The following is a 23930-nucleotide window of genomic DNA, read 5'->3' as shown; positions in this document are numbered from 1 at the left end:
TCCTTTCCCCTTTGGTCCTTGTTTCCTCATCTGCAAAATGGGGCTAACGATACTGATCAGGGACTGGATTAAGGCATAAGCGCTATAGACATGTACCTGGGGCCCTGACTCCTGGAGTCATATGGTGACAGAGTCTAAGATTTAATGCAAAAATAGTTTTTAGCCTTCATAACTGTGACAAAACCCATGGAATGTGACCTGTGCCTAACCAATGCAGTGATGTATGACTAGGTTTGCAGACAGCCTGAAATAAGAGCTCTACAAGGCAAGCGCTGCCCCTTTCATCTTACTAAGGTCAGCAAGTTATTACTCCAGTGGTATGGGACCTTGCTGCTGCCACACCCTCATAACTCTCTGGAGTGATGTTGGCAAGGGCACCCACCCATAGTCCTCTGCTTAAGAGGGTGGAGGCTGATTCCTCCCTCTTCTGGTAGGGGTCCCAGCCTGCCTGAAGACAGAGAATAGTGGTCTGATGATAGAGAAAGCCCCAACCTATCCAAAGAGAAATGGCAGCAGATCCCCAGCCAGCCAACTAGATGCCTCATGTATTGGTGGCCAGGCTCCAATCACTGCCTCTCTAAGTAATGGTGGGGCAATATTGTGGGAATGGGGCCATAAGCTGTTCCATGTGGAGTGGTGGGTCAACAGTCTTCATGGCTTACATGTATGAGCATAAATCTTTGCAGGACCAGAGCCTTAGACTGTAAACTCTTTGGAACAGGGACTGTTTTACGTGCCTAGTACCATCATATAGAGCTCTGGTGCTATATACAATGTTATTGAGGACAGCATTTTAGAAATGAAAGTGAAGAATATGCTATCTAATTGAAACAGCAAGAGAATTTATATAGAGCCCACCTAATTGCTTAAACTAGAATCTGACTGTGGCACCAGGGCTAACACCTTTCATCTTGCAGAATGTGCCATAACCCCAGTAGTTTGTACCTTGACTTTAGATCTCATTTTAAGAGCTCTCCAGTGCCCCCTAACACCATGTTTGGGTTCAAGCCTGACTCATTGTTAAGAATAACACTCACTGAAATCAACACAGCATTTCACGCTGCATCCTAGGATCTTCCTGAGGGTTTCCTAGCCAAGTAACAATCAAGTCCAACCCTGCTTAGCATTGCAAAATTCTAACAAGACCATAACAACAAAAGCATTGCTAAACAATCTTTTTGTTAAGTTCACTATCATTTATGTTTAGCCTCTTTAAGGAAAGTTTTTGATGTTAGAGTTTTAGACATTTGCCAGTGGTAGTTTTTGTTGTTATTGTTTTTTACCAGATAATTTTTTTTGTCCCTTTGCTATTTACAAAGATATCAGCCTATTCTTCCCTCAAGGAATAAAACAGCTTCACAATCAAAACTCCAAGTGACAATAAAGTTTACTTTGCTTCTTTTGAAACAGACATCAGCTTGCAATGTATACACTGCCAAATAAATTGCTCCAGGTTAGATACGTGTAGTTTTACAACCCTCAAGTCTTTTCCTTCCAGCTTGTCTTTCCCAACAGTCCCCTATTAAAATACACCAATATATTCAGACAATAAACACCCCACTAACCAGCTCAACATACAGTATTCATAAATTACAGCAGGCACCTGGGGAAGCTTACATCATATAAGAGAACTGAAGCAGTCCTGTAGTCCCCATAAAATACCTAAATTTAATTTGTCCCAGGAAAATCTCAGTATAATTTTTATTGCCATTTGAATAGTCTGATTTTGACTATATTATTAACCACACCATAGTACATCACTGCTCTGATTAGGTGAGCAAAGATGTTAACACTTAATCATCCATTTAAATCTAGCATGGGCTTTTGTGTATTGGTTTTAGATAAATAAAATTAGTTTACTGTTCTAACAAGTTGAATTGCAATAATTTATATCAAGATCAGGAACATGTGGCTGTCATGAAAGTTGTGCAATAATATAATTTAGGCTTGTCATTTTGTTAAATTGTTGTAATGCATCCAAATAATGTCTGTCTGTTTGTATGCATGCATGTGAGGCTATTTTATATAAGACTGAGCTGTGGCATTTTTTTCCAGCAGTGGGACCTTCAGACTCAGGCATCACCAAGCTAACAGAGTCAGAATAGATCAACCAGCTATTGTAGGAAACTAAACTTTTGTATGTGGTCATCCCTTCCTTGGTTCTTAACCAAAGCAATCATGTAAGTTTGCCACAGCATAATAAAGTTGGGTGCACGGCAGTGACATTTTTATTCCCCATTTCCATCATAAGTGTGGTCAATCTTCTATCGCTAATTCTTGTGATGAGATTGCCACTTGAATGTAATCAGTTTTCAAGGTCTTTTATTCTGACTCCACATGGCAGTAGAGACTTTTGCTGTCTTTATGATGAGAAGAATGGTATAACTGAAAAGAAAACAAGGAGCCCTAGCCACCCTTTTAACTTTTCCTGTTAAATATTTATTTGGTACTTTAGTATGACTGTTATAGGCTATGGCTACATATTTTCTGTATTATATTATTTCACACTGTTAATCCCCTTGTGTGTGAATGAAGGTTGGCTTACAATTTTTTTGTATACTGTCATTTTTGGTTTGTCTATCCTCATGCTGGAGTTGTAACAGTGAAAAGGTGCTATTTAAGTTTAGCTTTACTATTCTTATAGCAGTCTAAGATTTGTCATATCCCCTTCTATCCTTCTTTACTTCAGTAAGTAAAATGCTATATTTGCCAAACACCTTCCACAAAAGACTATCGCTCTTTGCCCATTTAAATGAATTCTTGCTACCCTTTTTAGCTCTTAACATCTTGATGTCCTTTCTGTTGTACCACATGGCATACCACCCTTGAACCCTATAATCTAAATGTGTTCTAACAATTCTATATTATGTAAGGATAAATTCATAGAATCATAGACTTTAAGGTCAGAAGGGACCATCATGATCATCTAGTCTGACCTCCTGCACATTGCAGGCCACAGAACCTCGCCCACTCCTGAAATATCCCCTAACCTCTGGCTCAGTTACTGAAGTCCTCAAATCATGGTTTAAAGATTTCAAGTTACAGAGAATTCACCATTTACACTAGTTTAAATCTGCAAGTTTAAACTAGTCCTATCTAAACTCTGTCTCCAATGAAAGCTAATTATCTATGGCATATTGTAGGTATTTAGGAGCTGAAGTGGGAATTGTCCCCTAACAGAAAGGAAGAGCATCCCCTTTAAGAAAAAAGAAAATAAAAGAAAATATATGAGAAAAAGACAAAATACTACCAGAGAGAGTATAAGGAAAGAATATTTGTAATATAACTTCTTTATTACCAAATTGGACGGAGTAACCAAGAAGAAAACTTAGTTGTATACAGTGAATCACAGGCTAAAAGTCATTTAGATTTTTTCAGGTTTTCTCCTCAAAAACTATGTCCACAAAACAGCAGGAACCCTAATTCTTCTAAATTGGAAGGCAAGTTATACAATTTGTTTTTTTAAAACAGACTATGATCAATAGACAGAAATCCATGTACATAAACAATGGTGTATTATAAAAGACAATTTAAGAATCCAGGCCCATGAAATTCCCACTAACATTTTTGTTAGGAATCTTTTGATATATAAATATAGAAGACATTGGAAACATGTTGATATTAGCATGTACAATACAAGTAAATAGAACTGTTTCCCTGGCATGACTCAAAAATGTAACCATAACTTAAGACTTCATTATCTCTCTGATTTCTTGAACTTTAACTTAAGTCCTCAGATTCCTCAACTACACATGCATTCACTAAATAATATTTAGCTCTTATACTGTGCTTTTCATCAGTAGATCTCAAATTACTTTACAAAGATGGGTAAGTATCAGTTTCCCCACTTGTAAAATGGGAACAGAGGCACAGAGCATTGCTGTGACTTCTTTCAAGGTCACACAGCACGTCAGTGGTAGTGCTGGGAACTAGGTTTCCAGTCTGGTGCCATATCCATTACATCATGCTAACTCCCCTCAAAATCCAGTAATATCTGTACACAACAGACATGCTTTTATCTCTTTAGCAATGGAGTGAGTAAAGACACTTCCTCAGTATGCTCGGTAGAGTCCCCTGGAGATTACCAGCATTCCTACAATTGCCATATGTATGGTAACTGAACTAGAAAAGGCTATGTATAGGCTTTGTGTTAAGGCTGGGAGTGCTTTATGATATGTTTTATAGCCACCATAGATGACTGCTTTAATTTAATGGCTCAGATTGCATTTGGTCTAGTCCATTAAGTACAATTCTGCTTTTTCACATTTTAAACATATTAATTCTACTATGTACAATTCAACACAAAATCTAGATCCTTCCTGTACAGACTAAATGTTAAAGATTCAATGCATGGCTGTTATATGACTGTTCTGGATGGAGAAGGGAGTCCATGTCAGAATCTGTATAACTGCAATGCAAAGTGGAACCAGACAGATCAAGTAGAACATAGCATCATGAAGACCTAAAAACAAACTGGAAAAGAAGGTAAAAAATGTCAGTTTTCCCAAGATGCAGTTTTCATCCCCTATAGTCAATTCTTAATAGATTAAAAAAATAGTTCTGACTATTCAGCACAGTCAATTTTAAAAGGAAGTAAATAGTAGGTTTACTTTAGAGGAAAAAATCAGAAAATAACCATATAGATTCTTGTGAGTAAGGAATAAAAATCCCCATGTTTTTTTTCTGTATTTACCAAAAGCTCAATGTATAGATATTCAGCTTGTTTGAGTCTGATTAAACAACCTTTATTAAAAGTTGCATATAAATACAGACTGTGGATGAAAATAACCCAATGTTTTTGTATCCCCAGCATCACAGTGGGAGTATGGTTTCTCACTATTCAGAAACATAAAAGCTATTGTCAAATACATTCAACTATATTTTCTGATTCCATGTACTGCTCCATCATTCCCTTAAACTTATTTATGCCCCCTGCTCCCCCAAAACAAGGTAGTTTGTAGAAAATAAGCTATTAAGAAATGAGCTGAGTAAGATAAATAGGGTACATATTAATATGCTGCAGACAAGCTAACAGACCCGTTAAGTAGTCTATTACACAGCTGTGGTAGGTTATACAAAATTAGTATAAAACAATATCACCTTACAGAGCAGGCAATCCTATTAAGTTTTGTATAATTAAACATTTTTTAAAGGGAATGAATAAAAGAATGGGAGAAAGTGGAAAATACAACAATATGGACATATTGGTATTTTTAAAAGTTAAAAATCTGAGACATTAATTATGTATAATGTACTTATGGCTGGTAAATGCTATGAAAAGGTCATGATTAATGCATGGAACTCAATGCATTTACCAAAATATTAAGATTAATCCAGTTTTATTATTTGTTAGGGAAAAATAAAGACAAACCATACATATATTACATGTTAAAGTTACACTGAGATTCTGGCTTATCTGGCTTATCCTTGCATGTATAAGGGTATTTTCTAACCTAAATCTCCATTAAGGAGTAATACATAAAGAAGCGCATCAACAACTATGTATTACAAATTATAATCTATAATTAAAATAACTGCTTTATGAACAGGCTGGTTTCTGACAGCTTGAAACACATCTAGGCATTTGTCTAGCAGCTGTGATAATTATCCACTGGCATTCAGTTAATTATTGGATTCTAATTAAGAAATATCAAGAAATTGAACTCAAGGTAAGACAGTCTCTGAAAAAATTCTTCAGTCTCCAAGAAGATGAGTGCGTTATTTTCTTTTTTTCCTTAGCACTGTGAGATGAGATGGGAGACTAACAGAATGGTTGTGAAAGATGAGTACTATGGGCCTCATCCATAGCTGATTGGAGTCAATGGAAAAACTCCTATTGACTTCACTGGGCTTTGGATCAAACCCTGTGAGTCAATCAAAAAAGGTCAAATCCAGGTCTCATTGACTTCAATGGAACCATTTGGTCCTAAGTGTATAACACAATACAATCACCGTTTATTCCAAGTTAAACAATTGTTTTAAATAAATTGTGCACATGTTAATACCAAGTGAGAAAGAAAAGACACATACTTAAAAATTAAAGTAGTACTAAGGGAATTACTTAACTGCTTAGGCAATTGGTTACAGGAGATGGGACTTTTCACAGGTAGATCAGTGGTTCATATTCAGTATTTACTGTTTAGTGACCACAAGTTAGCATCTGATAGTTGTTGACTGGCCTGGGTTCAATGGTGCTTTCCATTTCCAAGTAAGCAAGTATATGCATCACAAAAAACACCACCATGTTTGGCACTAATTAGTCTTCTTGTTGGCAGTTCCAGCAAGGAATCCAAGAACTGAATTGGTAAACTATTTACCTATATAAAGTTCCTTCAGGAAGGGGCTGAGGCAAATTTGGCAGGGTGCTCTAGTGAAGCTACACTGCTTTTGCCTGCATGTTACCTTTCTGTATATTAACAGAGGACTGCGATTTTCAGTCTTAAGAATGTCAACCTTTAACAAACATTTTACCTTTTTCTAAAGAAAAGAAAAAAGATTGTGCTAAGTCCTACCTTGCCTTTATACTGGTGAAATCCTGGTTTGGTTTAAATACAGTTTCATTCATTTATCAAAAGAATATGGATTAATATTTAATTCTAAAACTCGACATTTACAGGAATTATGAACAGTAAATAGCTGTATTATATAGAAAAATGAATATTAAATATAATTCTATTGAGGCATTGGGATAAATCAAGAACAATGCTCAAATTACATCACAATGGTGGAGAAGAAGCCTTCAAAATCTTTATTCACATAAATTATTATTTTGTGCATGCAGTACAAAGATGCATATATTCAAAGACATGCTCTTGCTAAAATACAGTTCCTCACTATATCCAGATTATTATTAACCCTGCTAGTAGACCATGTGATGTTTCCAACTGTCAGATGCACTGACAGCTTATTTATTGTGCACCATCTATATATTGTGCATCTATTTATAAGCTGGTAATTTGTTTCTAAATACAAGGAAATCACAATAATAAAGAGGGCAACAAACTACTGCCAGTGTGTTTTCACAGTATGATTGACTGTAGTTTCAGCAGATCTCCAGGAGAGGGAGGTTTAAAACTATGTATTTCTTAAAGAGCAGAAAAAGGGATCTAATGTTATAGGGAAAACTGTTCAGGATAAACCAAAAGGAACAAAAAGTGACCCTCCAATCCTGTAAATTACCAGCCTCATTTTCATTAGTAACAATAAAGACTTAAACAGGGGAGAATTCCTCCAGTGTGCCACGTGTAAAAGTAATTTGTCTCCTGAATGACTAGCTCTTAAATTGATTTTAATTAGATACATTAACACTAAACACCATTTGATGGCAGATAAAATGTTACTGCCAAAATCATCTTCCCCTCCCATTCTTGTCACCATATACCTTTCCTCCTTAAATCTCAGTGCTGGTTTCTCATCATCATCTTTTACATAAAATTAAAATTTCTCCCTTGCACTATCGAGACTCTGTACAACACCTTCACTGCCTACATTTCAGCCTTCATTTTCTCCAACTGCTATGCTCCTCCCAAGCCACCCACCTTAAATAGCCTGTATGTACCTTCCCTTCCATTGCTATGCCTCTTCCATGCCACTCCTTCTTGCAACTCCCTTCTTATCCTCATGTACAAAATGACTATACTTGTAATTCAAATCCCTCCCTAAAACACACATCCAGCAAGCCTGTCAATGAGAACAATACACTGTAGTCAGCAGTATGAATCCACATAAAAAAGGAATATTCACAGTCACTGATCTTCAAGTATAGTGTGTGCTTGGAATGTTCTCTGTGTATTCAACTGGAAGCTCTTTGAGGCAGGGACTGTTTTTTCCTGTATGCTCTAACAATAGTCAATAAATAATAATTTGGGCCCCAATTGTACAAATCCTTGCTGACGTGAGCAATCCTTGTTCATACATGTAATTCAGTGGGTTCAGTATGATTCTTTGTATGAATAACGGTTTGAAAGATCAGACCCTAATACTGATTTCCTGTATGGAAACCTCCCTTAGCACTAAGTCAATATGTTTACTGTCTCACAATATGGCAGATCTTACTTTAAAACTCATCTTAAAAGTTAAAATTCATAGGATGATGCCATCAGGCATAAATTATGCTAAACAAAGTTACATATGGGATATTTTATTTCTTTAAAGAGACAGGTGATTTGAAATCAAGTTATTTAGGGAAAAAAGGTAAAAGGTGGTTTCAGGTATTACACCTGCTAATGGCTTATGGTTTTAGATTCACATTTTCTTTTTAAAATTTTCCTTTCCCCTGTTGCTGTCCGAAAGATTTACACAAATAAAACAAATTTGACTATGTGTACAGGGGAAACAGTGAAAGTGACTATTTCCCAAGTGCTGTCAAATGCGTAAACAAACTGGAAAAAACAAACAAACAAGAATATTTTTTGCTAACCTTTTAGTAATAGTCACTGTAGATGTTACTTGTAACAATAGTAAGTAAAATACACCTCTACCTTGATATAATGCTGTCCTTGGGAGACAAAAAAATCTTACCGCGTTATAGGTGAAACTGCGTTATATCGAACTTGCTTTGATCCACTGGAGTGCGCAGCCCTCCCCCTCCCGGAGCACTGCTTTACCGCGTTATATCCGAATTCATGTTATATCGGGTCGCATTATATCAGGGCAGAGGTGTATATCAGAAAGTAGTGAGTATTTTAGCTTGATTGTGTGCCTATCAGTGTTTTAAAAACAACAGGATATCAGTTATGTTTATTCCTTGATAAAAAATGTTCCTATTCTGCTACATAGTATACATTCTGATTCTGAACTGTGAACAACAAGTGTTAAATTGAGATATTTCTATTATTAGAGATTGGACTGGTAGCACTGCCTACTATTAAGATTGCTTGAAACTCCCAATTACTTTTGGTTGTTTATCACTTTACTAAACTTTAACTGTTCAAGCTGAAATTGTACATGCCAGAGGTCTGGGCAGGGGGTTGGAGCACCTGGGGGGAGGGCTCTGGTTGGGCTCTGGGGTGGGGCTGGGGATGAGAGGTTTGGGGTGCAGGAGGGTGCTCTGGGCTGGGGTTGAGGGGTTCAGAGGGTGGGGGGGGATCAGGGCTGGGGCATGGAAGGGGCTCAGGGGTGCAGGCTCCAGGCAGCACTTACCTCAAGCAGCTCCCGGAAACAGCAGCATGTCCCCCCTCCAGCCCCTATGTGGAGGCACAGCCAGGTGGCTCTGTGTGCTGCACTGCCCCTGCAGCTCCCATTGGCTGCAGTTCCCGGCCAATGGGAGCTGCGGGGGTGGCGCTTGAGGCAGGAGCAGCATGTTGAGCCCTCTGGCTGCCCCTCCACGTAGGAGGAACCAGATTGGGGACATGCTGCTGCTTCTGGGAACCACGGCACATGCATGTGCACGTGGAGCAGTCCCTGACCCTGCTCCCTGGCTGGAGCATGGGAGCAGGACAAGCCCCAGACCCTGCTCCCCAGCAGGACCTTGAGGGCCAGATTAATTCTGCTGGCAGGCCATAGTTTGCTCACCTGTACCCTAAGTACTTTTCACTTTGCTGAAGCTGCTTTTCTGAATGTCCCCATCTTGTCCTCCTTCCAAACCTACCTCTATGCCTTTCTTCTATAGTCCATTAGGGTCAGAAAGCGGGTTCCAGACACACTGGCCACAACTCCACTCTCTTTTCCTTAAAGACCCTTCCCCAAGGAGGTTTTATAAATGATTGTCCTCTATGTATTTTTTAAAGAGCTTTCTTTAATTAAAGTAAAATTGTAGAAAGTAACTAAGATAAGGCCATTTAGATAAGAATGGAAAACTGTACTCTAACCAAAGTGATTTACCTAGTTGAGCCAAACCCCTCTTCTTCCTATAATTGTATTGTTTCTCTCAAAAACAAAATACATTAGTCACGGTCCTACTGTAGTAAATATGTACAGTAACTATATTTATGAAATAAATACACTTTTGTGGTTTTGGTAACAGAGTCAAAGTTAGAAGATCACAGGTTTGACTCTTAATTTTGCACAACAGAATGACAAAAATAATCACACACTGAAATTAATTTTTACAAACACCCATGCATGCATGCACACCTACCACGCAGAAAGTTTTCCCATGTCCTCTGTTTTAAAAGTACATTTTTTCAGAATAAATATCTACTTGGACAGCATTTTTATGTCAGTGTAGATGAGGACCAATTGAAAATTTGTTGACGCCAAGTTGCAACACATCTGATACAAGCTAACTGCATATTAATTTGTAATAGCTGTGTAACATTATTTCACTTGTTGTGACTTAAAACTTCACTTTTGAACTCACCTTGGATCAGGCTGAGAAAATTTATTATTCAGGTTCTCATATCCAAATTGATTTAGTATTGTAACCACAAGCATAGGAGCCAAAGACTGGGCAGGCTTAGTAAATAAAGCATTGGTACCAAAAACCATGGAGGAAAGTGGTGATCTGAAATATTCAAGACAAGTATTAATCCATATTACACAGTATATAAATATACATCACTTACAGTACTTATTATGTTCATTACTTAAGAACTGTTCAGACTCAAATATTAACGGTCAGGATACAAACTGCATACTTACCATCAACATTCTAGTCAGTGAATGGTTCAGATATCATACTGAAATGACTGCCTTCCAGTTAGATAAGTACAGTGGGTTTTTTTTTTAAATCTATAAACATACCTTTTATACTATCTTAGCTCCCCACAACTACCTTACTTGACCATAAATAAAATAATCAGGGATCTAACAGAACAGTGTCACAGGGCCTAATCTAAAGCCCGCTGAAGTTAACTGAAGGATTCACATTGACTTCAATGAGCTTTGGATCAGCCCATAGTCTGGTGACTCAAGAGTTGCAATTGCATACTATTAACAAGAGAAAAATAGGATAAACTTACATTTGTAAAGACATGATTTGGTACTAGAAACTAATTTAGTCAATTGCTCTTCTTGTATTAAGTGTTCTTCAAACAAAGCAATCTGATTGTTATTCAGAATAATTTCAAGTCTTGTATATGGACTGGGCAGTCGGGGAAACGTTGTACCAAGAATATTTTTAAATTCTAAGTTACACCACTGCACTTTCCAGGTACACTGAATTTTCTTTAGTAACACTTATGAGATGTGGTCTACATAGACACTGACCCCAATCCTGCAAGGATTTATACCCAGGTTCAATTTTATGTGTTGGAATAGTCCCACTGAAGCTAATGGAACTATTCACAGGTATAAAGTAATATATGTGCTTTAGTCTTTGCAGGATTGTGGCATTAGAGGGAGCCTGATTCGCTTTATCCCCCTCAAATAGCACTGAAACCAGAAACCCCAATGGTATAAAAATCAGTATATTTGTAAGAGCAACAGGAAGTTAGTTGCACATGGATATAAATCCAAAAGGTACATGAATCACAGTAGAGCATATCACAGCAAGTTTTATTTAAAAAATTGAATGGCAGCTACGACCACTTTGAATGTTGCTTGTTAAGTGCTATAGTTCAAACATTCAAATACCTTCTCTATATTAGAAAGGCCCTATCCTGCCAACTCTTAAGCCTCTGAGTAATAATGGGCATGGGAGTATTTCTACTGAAGTCAACAGGACTAAACATGTGAATGTTTGTGGGACTGGGCTCTTATAAATATAATAGAGTTCACAATGGAAGTGATCTGGTGTGTTGTTTAAATTAATTCCTTTGTTAAAGTTACTCAGGGCCTAATCCTGCAGACATTTATGCATGTGTTTACCTTTACTTGTGTGTGTAAATTAAGCCTTTAATGTAAGTGTGTGCAGGATTGAAGCCAAAGAATGCCACAATATTTTCTGCATTTATTTGGACATAATCTAGGAAAAAGTTATTAAATAACTGATAAAATTTCAAAAGATTTAAAGCAATGTACAGTAATAATGAATTCCCATTCACTTCTCATATTAAAAGTAAATATAAAGTGAAACTTCTTAAAAATAGTTGTAATTTAAAATAAAACAAAACTTTTTTACTGAATTAAGAATCCTTTTAGATTAATATGTTCAGAGTGTTTAGTGTATGAAAATTTAACTTTGGTACAGAGAATTTGATGACACTAGCTACAGTACATTTTGTGAGCAGTAGTAAGATCAACATACCTCCGTTTGTATTTTATTAAGTCTGCATCAACAATATCTGCCAAGGGCAGATTAAACAAACTGAATGACGCTTGAACAATTACCCTATAGAAAGACAAAATATTTCAAAACATTGGTAGATATTAAACATACTTTTCTCAATAAGAAAACTGTAATGGATGGTTTAGTGCTTGTGTGTGTATTTCTCTCTCTCTCTCTCTCACACACACACACACACACTCTCTCTCTCTCTCTCTCTCTCTTCAAATTAAAAATGGCTGTTAGGTTTATTTAAAGATCAGTTCTCTAAATAAATATTAGAGCTGTTATTTTAGTCAAGAATTAGAAACTTGTATACAAACCTAAAACTTTCTCAACTCTTTCTCAAATTTCTAGATAGTAGCTTGGCATTGAAGTGAAAGATGACAGACACTTATTGAGGTTATTAATATCAACTTAAACTGACTTGAATGGAGAAAAGGAACATCGCAGAAGAAAGAACTAAAATTCTCCTCTAGAAATCTGAAAAAGGACATGCAGAGGACTGGAAGGGAAAGATAGGAAACAAACTTAAAATAAGTGACACAATTAGAATGATAAAGGTAAAAAAATACATTTAACACATGACCAATAAATGAAACGATAAACAGGATAATAGATTTTCATCTATTGCTAAGTTTTGGTAAAATTAGGTTCAAATTACAAAAGTCCTTTTTGGGCTAGCAGCTAATACTTAAATAACCTTCACATATCTTGAGATATTTTTTTCTAAGGAAACCCGAATACTTGAAATGAGGAAAATATATTACTGGATAATGTAACTCAGTTGTCACATAGTTCTTAGTTACAATAGTCCATGACTGAAATCTAGGGGGAGGGAGGAAGGAGTGAAGAAAGAGAAAGAAAATATATGCAAAGAGGACAGACGAGGTAGGAAGGGAAGACCATGAAATTACTACCATACTATTCTAATTGAGAAGGCTGTTTTAAAAAATGTTTAATGAAGCATTTCCTTTTGAGGGTTTTCCACACCTCACGGATCTACCTGATCTGTGAAATAAACTCAAGGCTTTATGCTCTAGCAGTACCAAAGAAAACAAATTTAATGTTGTTTAGCCAACAGTCACTTGAATTGCCAGCATTTTCGTGGGGTGGAGGGATCTAAAATTTTTATTTTTTCGGTTTAAAAAAGAAGGGAAAGGGAAGAGTATGAATCTAAATAACAGAAACTCTACTAGCTACTCTGTAAACCAAAATAAGGTTTAGAACTGAATTTCTCTTGCACTCTGCTAGTACTCAGTCTCAGGCCAAGGGCGGTTGAGGAGGAACTGAGGGTAGTTCGTCCACGCAGTGCTAGATAGCCTCGAGGCAAGGCATAAGACAGGGAGAGCATATGTGTGGGCCAAACGGACACTGCTGCTTAAAATCTCCGATCTGAGGCACAGGGACTCAGATACACCTACAGTGGGAACACAGATAGGGACACTACTTGAAGAAGTGGTGGGAAACTGCTGTCTGGGTAAACGGGAAAGTCTGTAGTCAAATGCAGATTCCATTGACAATGTTAAAACTGATGTGGCTGGAGATAAATATTGCAAACTCTAATTATTGTATTTATTAGATTGTTAATTTTTAAAAGAAAATAAAAGCAGTAACTAAAAGTTGAAACACAGTTAAACAAGAGTTGCCATTTTAACTGCAGCTCCTTTTCAGACCCATGAAACAAAACAAAAGGAGAAGAGCAAAACTTAAAGTAGGAAATTCTTCAAGCTACTAAAAGGGTATGACAAAAAGTGTAAAAACAAAGTGACCTAACAGACTCCTTTCACAAGGCATAGCAAGCTGTTAATTTTTGTTTTAAATAGTATCCTTGAAGGTATATATTTACGTACATGTTTGTCGTGAGATAAATAGCCAGCACGTAGTAGTGTTCTGGTCCTAGAACAAACATGACAGCTGCAGCTATTCCTTCTAAGTAAAAGGAAAACAAGATGATCCTGTAATAACCAAACTTCTTCAGCAAAGTCTGACTGAGAAGCACAAGGCACTGAAAAGATAATAGATACATATTAAGTATATACTTAATACAGTACTTCAGCACTTCTTTTAAGAAAACAGAGTTTTGGATGCTATAAATGTTTTACTCCTACACTACTTCTACTGATTAGCAAACATGCATATTTTCTGAAAGGGGAAATCTGAATCAGTAACATTTTCAAATGCGCTCACAAATTAAGAACATAGGAACTGCATAAACAGAACAGATGATAGGACCAGTGGGATGGTCCTATCTCTGACTGTTTTAAAACAGATGGTTCAGAGAAAAATGCTCTCCCTTCACCCAGAATCAATCTGTGCACTATTCTATATTGGGGTAAATATTGCTTCCCACTTCAGATAGCAATCAGCTCATACCCTAGAGCATAAATGTCTAATATCCCTTATGCAATTTATTTTGCAGTGTGTTCATAGTGAAAAGTGTTTCTTATCACTTGAACTTAGACTGCTGGACTGAACAAATTGGGTGGTTTTCTTTTAAAGCTATAATTTTTCATTAACATCATAATGGCTCTGATATCAATGGACATATATGGTAAACTTCTACTACCACTATTACTCAGTGTCACTTTTGTAGTTGATAAAACAGTTTCACTGAAATCCTATTTTAACATATTACCAGTTTTGCTTCTATTGTAGAAAAAGGTATTGGGAAAGGTAGATGCTGAATGCACAGTACTCGTAGTTCCATTTCAAGTTTCCAGATTTCAACATCCAGTCTATACAAAGTGCTAGTAACAATAAAATTTCAGCTTTTTGGATGTGTCACATCCAGTAATTCACTCTTGACTTCATACGCTAATGAAAAGAATTAAGAGACCCAATTCACAACCTGGAAAAGCTAATTTAATAAAAGGTCCTTTTTCTACAGAACACTGATGTTTTAGTCACAGACTGTGCTAACTTTTAAATCTAAAGCAAGTTTTAGTTTGAAAATGTTGAGCAAAAGGGCTATGTGAATCTAAAGAAGAGAATCAAATCCATAAATTCAGCATTGAAAATTATACTTTAATATTTTCAGATTAGGGCACTAGAAATCCACACATGCATTATGTCACAAAAGTCTGAATTAATTAAAACACTTTAAAAAATAAAAACTATCTGAAAAAATGTTTCACCATGAAGCCCACAGAAACAATTTAGACCAAAACTGACCGTTAGATGTTGAGCCCCTAAGTAACCTGAATAGTACCAGCAAAGAAAGATACTACTGCTACATGCCAAAACCCTTTAAAAGCTTGGGGAGTTCCCTATGTCCTGAGGTAAGAAACTGAAACTCAGGGGTGAAAATCAAGCACAGATACCACCTTAAATGGGAAAGTCTATCACTATTAAAAAGCAAACCAAGTACACCTGGATTCCATTCTTTCATACATTAGCAAAACTGTCAACCAAATTCTAGAAGCAAAATCTTTATTACTAGTGACATAAAAGGTAGAAAGAACATAGCTCAACTTTCAAATACCAGGCTGAGTTTATAGAAAAAATAATTGTTAGATCTGCAAACTGAATAAAGCTGACATGTAGAGTGTATTGGTGGTACTTAAACTTGCCAATTGCCATAGATAACTAAGAAAGATTTGTACATAGCTAAATTCAATATTATCAGTATTCAAGAGATTCCCCATAGTAAGTCTGTGGAAGAACACAGTATTTGCAGATACTGAGGTAATTATACATAGTTATCTTAGATACACATGGGAAGTTTTTCAGCCCCACTTCTGTACTGTGAGGGAATAAATACAAAATTCCACAATGTCATTTTACAGAGTCACTTTTCTGATAATATGGTAATTGCATTTTAATAAAACATAGAATGCTGCTTTTGCAAAAAAGGTATGACAAAGGATACTTTAGGGTTAGGCCCACAGCGAAAAGAATGGTCTTGGATAAAACCAGAGATTAAAACACTCCATAATTTGTATATAGAATTTTTAAGATCTAGTTTTTGATTCTTTCTGAATTTTTCGCCATGATGTTTCCTGATTCAGAACTCCTCAGGATTATCATCCTCATTTTATGGTGGTAAACTTTTTATTGAACGTATTTTTGGTTAAAATATTTAAGATGTTGTTTCACTCACATTTGCCTATTGTGAAATTATATTTGGCTTATGTTGTCCTCCTTGCTTTTAAGAAATAATTGTTTGTTTTCTGAACACTCAAAACAAACAATTCAATTAAATATCTTAAACTATATATAATTTTTGTTACAATAGGAAGTTAGAAAATAAAAACAACAGATTGAGGCACACCTTAAAGACCATCAGAATTTCAGTCTTAAAACATGATTTCATAATCTCTATTATGCTCTAACATATAATCAAAGCAATACAGTGTTTTAAGATTAAAATTTAATACTGAAAATGCACTTCTCTTCCCTCCCTTACTTTCCATTTTCAAATTAGATGCATTTTGAATGTACATAGTGCCTTTTATTTTTCTAATATAATGACACACTATCTATATACCCAGGTACATGGTTTGCATCACTGTCAGATTTGAGCTCCTTCCATGAGTTACAAGATGACAATGCTCTCTTTCGTTCAATACTAATTAGCCACCAAGATTAATGATTTCAAACTCAATAAGCATTTAACAAAAGGAAGGAACTCCCCTTGCACTTTTCTTCCCATGTTTAATTACTTTAAACAGCATCAATCCTCATTATTAGCCACAGAATGGTTTGAAGATTCAGCACAAGGAAAAAAAAGGCAAACACATTTTTGAATGCTCCACACATGAATAGGATAATTTTTTTAAAAGATTGTGGCAAACATTATGAGGTAATTCAACCTTTCTGCTTAAAAAACGGAGAACCATACAGAGTAAAGAGCAGGTTAAGAAGGGAATTGACAAGTGGCTGTAATACAAAGAAGTGCAAATCTGACTGGAACTAGATGTTAAAAAAGGTATCTATTATCTGACACTTTATGAAAATGTATTCATATTTAGAAATAGTAACACATGTGTAATGCGTGCTATTTTAATCAACTGGATCTCATTTCATCATAATTAAGAAAAATCAACATGCCCTGGGAGCTTCAAGCTCTAGTGCTTCAGAAACTTTATTGGAGTCTTTCAATAAAGCTCTCTATTTCCAGAGAAATATTGACTCAGTTGATGCTTTAAGCTTCAAGTCCTTTGATTGCAACACCATGGCATGTTCAGGATATGCGTCCTATCCTACACACCAACTGCCATCCCTTAATAGAAACCGTGATCTAGCTTTGTACTGGCCAGACAAGCATAATCCACAAAGCAGCTTTCTTTTATGTAGGCTGGGTGCTTTACAGTAAGTGAACTTCAGGACACTGCTGTTGGAGAATTCTCTTGTTATATCTTGAATTCGAAGGGACAAAACCCAAGAAAAATAAGGTCACAGCAAGCTTTATACAGTTCAGTGGCCTTCTACTAGACAATGAATCTTTGGGAAGCAGGGATAAATGTGTTTTCTGAAAGATTCTTCATTTCAGACTGTCATGTTGATTTTATCAGCAGTGATTGGTATATATTGAGAGTAACGTTATTGAGGCTGTCCTAATTTCTGTAGTTTCTGTCAGATATATTCCTATAGAAGTTTATTACCTAGGTATTTTCTTGAGTTATAGAAGAGACCTGTAAAATCTCTGGCAGGGTCAGGGAGTTTTAATGGTAGATATTTATAAGTTCTGCACCAAAGAAAATATTAGTTGTATTTCATTGCTGTATGTCAGCAGAAGCTTAAACTATAACAAATTCCTAGTTGAGGATTAAATTAGTACTTTCCCATGTCTCCTTTTATATTTTATTAATGTATTTATTAAAAAGAACACAAGTTGTTCACATTAAGAATGAATGGCCTGATTTTCAGAAGTGCTAGGCACCCATATATATATATATATATATATATATATATATATATATAAATAATCTACTGCAGATGCTCACTATTTGAGAAAAATCAAACCATAAACATTTAAAGTAAATCTCTGGAAAGTTTTTGAAGAACAGCTTTATACAAGATTTTAGGGGGACATGAGTAGAAGGATTTTATTGATTTATCTAAAAACAAGCACACTTGTCTTCTCTGTGGGGCATCTTTTTGCATATTTTTTCTCTCACTCCTCTCCCATTGCTGTCCTAATCTTTTCCTTCACATCTAATCCTTTTGGTCCTCTTTCCCTTCCAGTGCAAACCATATTTGGTTCTTTGGGATGGGATCTTACTCACCTTATACATGCAGATGATGAATGAATGACAAAACCAATTAGAAGGTGTTACTCTGTGAGTTGACAGACCTTGCTTTGTTAGGTCATCTAGCCCCTTCATCAATTCCCATGATGATGCAGTGTTCATTTGGGGTGGGGGGTGAGGGGAATAGGGGGGTTATATCTAACATTTATTTTCCAGTGTTCTGTCCCATCTAGTTTTAAATGTCTGAAAGCAATGGGGATTCGCTCACCATCCAGACACATTAAAATAAGAAAAATTAACACCAAGTTCTTCAATACATTTCACTTTTAGGATTTTTTTTCCTGATACTGAGCCTATTTTCCTTCTCTTATTCTAAGCTGTTAAGCCCCTGAAACACAAAAACATTTATTTTCCATTCCTGTTGGCTATTATTTTATCTGCCTACCCTCCCTCTCTCTGCCATTCTATGCTGCCTGTTTGGCTAGACTACACAGACAAGACTAAAGTTCTTTTTATAATGTTGGTGCACAAGATTTGTTCCTCAGACTAAAACGGTTTCTGCCAGATACAGCATTTTCTCCAAGCAGTGTAAACAGATACTTTAATTACTGAGAACTAGCACAAAAGTAAACTGCATTTTCCTTTTAAATAAAAGATTAAAAGCATTGTTGCATACCTGAGGACAAATAAAGCCAGCCCCATACATGATGCTTCTTATAAAAGAGGAAAGGACATCCTTAGGAATGAGATTATCCGCAAAGATCATCATGAAATTGTTGCAGAAGGCTAGGTGGAAGACTTGAAAGAAGTTCATGGTCACAAAAAGTATAAAGTTTTTCTGCGTCATTATCTGTTTGGTCAATGAAATCACAGAGGACCAGGAGAGAGCTTTATTATTATTTTCTAAACTAGTGTTCTCGACAGGAGTTTCTCTCTGTTCATACTGACTTGTGCTATATATGCCAGTGTAACACATACAAGCAGTTGCTAGTGCTGCAACCAAAACAGTAAAGATTTGAAAATAGGCAAAATTTTCCATATTATCTGATATTAGACCACAAAAAAGAATGCTGGTTGATCCAACTAATGTTGCCACTTGGTTGTATTTAATAAGCTGAAGTCTACTTTCATGTCTAGTTGATATCTCTGCAAAGAGCGCACATTGTGCTAGCAACACAAATGTAAGCAAGCCATCAAAAGCACATAAAGCAACAATAAGGTGAAGACCATTTAGCCAGTCACCTTCCTCATAATGTTTCCAAGGAAACCAGGGAAGCAGAAAAGCTAAACCATACAATGGTGCTCCATATAAAATTGAAAACTGACGTCTTGAGCAGCATAGGACTTTGGAGTTGTCTTGAATATACCCAAAGAGAGGGTCATTAATGGCATTCCAGATCATAAAAACTACCTGAGAAGAAAAATATAAAATTTCTCATTAGTGATATTTTTCTTTAGGATTCATCAAGACGCACATAACATCTGGAATAACAAAAGTGCTGACCTATATGATGGAAAGGTTAAACATATTTTGTATGTAGTACACTCTCACACAAACATTATGTATATGTGTATGTAAAGTCATCTAAATTAAACTATTTCTAAATCTCTGCTAACAGAGGATATTGATGCACAAACAATGAAGTACACCATGTCATATTTGTTTAATGTACAATTCTACTTGGAAAACAAAAGAGGAAAGCTTGCCAAATGGAAATGGACTAAGGCCAGATTTTTAAAGGTACTTAGGTGCTTTAAGATGCAGATTGGCACCTAGTAGGATTTTCAAAAGTGGATGTTAGGCACTTAGGTGCATATGAAAATCCCACTAAGTGCCTACCCGCATTGTTAGCCACCTATATACCTTTAAAAATCTGGCCTTAAAGCCCCAGTCCTGCAAAGACTTACACATGGCCCTTCATCTTGTAAACCCTTGTGCATATAAGTAACTTTGAAAATATGAGTAGACCCTTTTAATTCATTGGGACTACATACATGCATAAGGTTGCTCACATAAGTAAGGGTTTTCAGGATCATGGCCATGTTTAACTTTAAGCACTAATAGCATTCCTGAACTGCTATTACAGTTTAACACATGTATAAATCTTTGCTGAACAGGGACATAACATTGGTAAAGAAAAACTTTATTTTGACATTTGTCAGAGTAACAAACATACTTCCAACAATGGAATTATTTTTAAAACCTAAAAACTATTATCAAACTTTGAATACACCTATAATTTAAGGATCAAATATTTAATTCTATTTGCAGTATGTCAATAATTGATTCATCAATGAAGCAGAATTATGTCATTGTTATGATACAAACACCATGGACAACAATATGAAAAACCATGTTCCAATGTACTATACCTGTGCTTGATGAAATGCTACTTCTGAAATCTTGTATTGGTTTAAGAAAAGCTTAACATAGTAGAAATTAAAGATACTGTTCATCATTCCAGCACCTAGTGTGGTCATGGAATATGCCAGGGCATTAGGATGAATTCCTAAAACAAACTTCATTTTCCAAATTGTGAATGCCTCTTCTTCTTCTAATTATAAAAAAGGAAAAATACTTATAATTACTTATTGATTGACTAAGTACAATTGATATTTATAATCCTTGTTAATAGAGGACGACTGAATTCCATGTTACAGTGTTCCACGTTTTAGTTTTACTACTTCGTAAAATGAAAAGCAATTGGAGATTTGCCTATGTTAGGACTGCAAGACTGGATCCCTAGAGTACACGTTGGTCAACTTTATCATTCAGTCTCTTTCCAACTTTTAAAACGTACAACAAAATGTCTATAAAATTGAGTCAATAAGCTACAGTATTAAGAGATCAATGACGTTTCTTAATTTAGTATGAGTACTTAAAATATGGTACATCTGTATCAAAGAATACATTTGTCATTTGTTAAAAACTGTATACCTAGACCCCAGTCTTGCACTGTAATCACTAGTGCAAACCCATACTCTGCTACAGTGCTAGTAAATCAGACTTTTTTAAAGTATTTTTTTCTGGTTTCCCCCAAAAATGTACCTGTACATTTTATATTAATCTATACAATTAGATTTGACACAAGGTCTGCAACTGCTTACCCCAAAAAATTAGACAACGGGGTCCTCGGTTTCAGAAAGTTTGTGAACCTTATTATCTCCCTCAAATTCTTTCTGCAGAAACCAAACAAAACTCTAGGGCCATATCTAATGGCAATATGGAATAGTTATCCAAACCACTGGCTGAACTTAGTCCAGTGCATTGCCTAATGAACTGGCCAATATATCTAGTGCTCCATATCAAGGTTGGAACCATATTCCCTCTCGCATGAAGTGCACCTCTCCAACTGTGCAATGCTGTAAATATGTATGATGATTCCCTTCTACCTCCTCTTCCCCTGGTCAGCCTATATCTATACTAAATTATGAGATTTCACTTTGTAAGAATCAGGAAGAGGAAACCAAGCAGGTTTAAGTTCCAAATTCCTAATGGCTACTAATGTACTGGTACTTGTGAGCTAGAGCAAAACAGACTGTTTTTTAAGCAGGTAACAGATGGGTCCCACCAGATTCAGCTGACCACCTTCCCACTCAAATAGACTTATAGATTTCAAGGTCAGAAGGAACCATCGCCATCATCTAGTGTGTTCTCCTGCACATTGCAGGACACAGAACCTCACCCACTCCTGAAATCAGGGCTTTGGGGCAGAGCTCGGAGCTGGAGCGCGGACCATAAACTTATCAAGCTCAGTCTTGAAATCAGTTAGTTTTTTTTACCCCCACTACTCACTTTGGAAGGCTGTTCCAGAACTTCACTCCTCCGATGGTTTTTTGTCTAATTTCAAGTCTAACCTTGTTGATGGCCAGTTTATAGCCATTTATTCTTGTGTTCACATTGACACTTAATTTGAATTACCAGAGAGGGAGAGGAGTTTTTATCCCTCTGATGTATTTAGACAGAGCAATCATACTGCATATTACTTGCTTCTCTCCAAGAAGCAATGACCAGGAGTAAAAGAAGACTAGTACATAGGTAGAGAGACGAAAATGGATTCCAAATGGTAATAATAAGCCCTGTCCAAACTGTGCTAGCTGACAGATACCATGCTCTACTGCAGGGGTTCCCAAACTGTAGTCTATTGGGCACTTGTTAGCGGTCCTCAGAACTGGCTGGTCACATCTTTTTTACATCTTTTAAACCACATTAAAATGTAGCTACAAATACATTATACTTTCTAATGTTGAGTGTAAGCACTTTCTGTAATTGACAGAGATATAATTGCAAATGGAAGGGAAAGAGGTCTGCACGATTTTGAATAGGAGGGAAGGTGAATACATGAAACACGAGCCACTTTAAAAAAAAATATAGAGAACCCAAATTCTAATGGTTGCAAGCATTGCTCCTTTTTAACACTACAGAACTGCACTTGATAACCAGAAGACAGAAAGGCCTAGTGGACAGTTCACTGGACTAGAAACTTGGAGACCTTTGTTCTCTGTAAAGTTGGGCAAGTCATGTTCCTTTCTCCAACAGTCCCACCCTTCCCCATCTGTAAAGTGGGATTATGATCAACCTTCTTTATAAATACTAAAGGTCTATGGATGAAAAGTACTATATAATTTCTAGGTATTATCATGGATAATTATTTTCAAACATGGTAGCAGCTGCTACCATGCTTCAGTGTGGCCAGAGATTCCTCACCAAACAACAGCACCATGGGAAGTTTACAATAAAAAAAGACATGGTTGGCATCTGTGAGCTGCAGAATACAATTCTGTTTGAAAGCATTTGAACAGAACCAAGCACTCATCCCTAAGGACCCCAGGATGCTTTATGGACCATACATACACACAGAGATCACTTCAGGGACCACTTAACAGCATGCACCTATGAGGCCCCTAGACTCGCCTATGCTTCACCACCATTCCCATCCTCATAGTTCCCCCATCCATTCTCACAACCATAGCGCCCCATCCCTCTGTACTTCACCACCGTTCCCACTTCCCACCGCTCCCATGGGTGCTGAACAATTTGTATAGCAGGGGTGCTGAGCGCCATTGAACCAAACTGTAAACCCTGGATATGATGGACACCACTTCAAGCCAGAGGTTGCTACAGCACCCCCACACCCCTAGTTCCAGCACCTATGATAGCTCCCCCATCCAGTCACCCCCACAGGTCCCCCAACCCCCACTTCTCCTCAACTCCCCCTTATCCACCCCAGGAAGCCCGAGAACCTAGTCCCCGGGAATTAACCCGCCACAGCCTTATCCACTGCGCCCACCCACAGCAAGCACTAACCGACTCGTTGTCTCCGCCCTCCGGCCGGAGGCTGCGCAGCTCACTCGGGGGGCGGAACTTAATCCCCCAGACCCACCTTCTCCCCCACTCCATTGGATGAGGGGAGGCTTTCTGCGCGTGATTGGCCGGCGTTCCGGTCGATCCCTGAGTGGCGGCACGCGATTGGTTATCCGCCGGACAGGTCAGAGTGCCCGTTTTGAATAATCGGTCCCCTGGTAGTAAGAAGGCGGTTGCCGATGCCACGTTGCTGCTGGCTGCGGTGTCGGGCCCGGCCGGGAGAAGG

General features: G+C 37.0%; 2 protein-coding genes across 5 annotated transcripts in view; one reads left to right on the top strand and one right to left on the bottom strand.

Annotated features, from left to right (window-relative positions):
- Positions 1-12631, top strand: part of IGSF6 (immunoglobulin superfamily member 6) — a 57388-nt gene extending 44757 nt beyond the window's left edge. Inside the window, exon 8 of one of the 2 annotated variants that reach the window (XR_005585409.1) lies at positions 12503-12631. The gene's annotated coding sequence lies outside the window, so the exon portion shown is untranslated. Of the gene's footprint in view, positions 1-2055; positions 2390-12502 lie in introns of those variants that run through there. The other variant, XR_005585410.1, reaches the window with a different exon arrangement.
- On the bottom strand, positions 3260-23862 carry LOC120373139 (transmembrane protein 180-like). Of its 3 annotated transcripts, none has more exons than XM_039491078.1 (7): positions 23724-23862; positions 20713-20894; positions 19016-19750; positions 13999-14153; positions 12128-12211; positions 10301-10444; positions 3260-4473 (listed from the first exon to the last, which is right to left on the bottom strand). In XM_039491078.1, exons 2-7 carry the CDS (start codon positions 20863-20865, stop codon positions 4344-4346), a joined length of 1401 nt encoding a protein of 466 aa, XP_039347012.1. In that variant the 5' UTR covers positions 20866-20894; positions 23724-23862; the 3' UTR covers positions 3260-4343. The 3 variants fall into 3 exon arrangements, with proteins under 3 accessions (XP_039347012.1, XP_039347011.1, XP_039347013.1); XM_039491077.1 differs by lacking the exon at positions 23724-23862 and adding an exon at positions 23648-23697; XM_039491079.1 differs by lacking the exon at positions 23724-23862 and adding an exon at positions 22136-22345.
- Positions 23863-23930: the final 68 nt, after the last annotated feature.

The sequence above is a fragment of the Mauremys reevesii genome, linkage group 10 (assembly GCF_016161935.1).
Source record: "Mauremys reevesii isolate NIE-2019 linkage group 10, ASM1616193v1, whole genome shotgun sequence".
Taxonomy (NCBI): Eukaryota; Metazoa; Chordata; order Testudines; family Geoemydidae; genus Mauremys; species Mauremys reevesii.
The sequence above is the reverse complement of the archived record's forward strand: the minus strand, read 5'-3'. Positions and strand labels throughout refer to the sequence as shown.

Bases quoted from the DNA above. Each gene is read 5' to 3' on its own strand.
- LOC120373139 (XM_039491078.1), bottom strand. From the start codon at position 20,865: ATGAAGTTTGTTTTAGGAATTCATCCTAATGCCCTGGCATATTCCATG. The intron at 19,751-20,712 runs GTATAGTACATT...TTTTCTTCTCAG, and splicing joins TAGCATTTCATCAAGCACAG to GTAGTTTTTATGATCTGGAA. The intron at 14,154-19,015 runs GTATGCAACAAT...TTATCTTTTCAG, and splicing joins CTGGCTTTATTTGTCCTCAG to TGCCTTGTGCTTCTCAGTCA.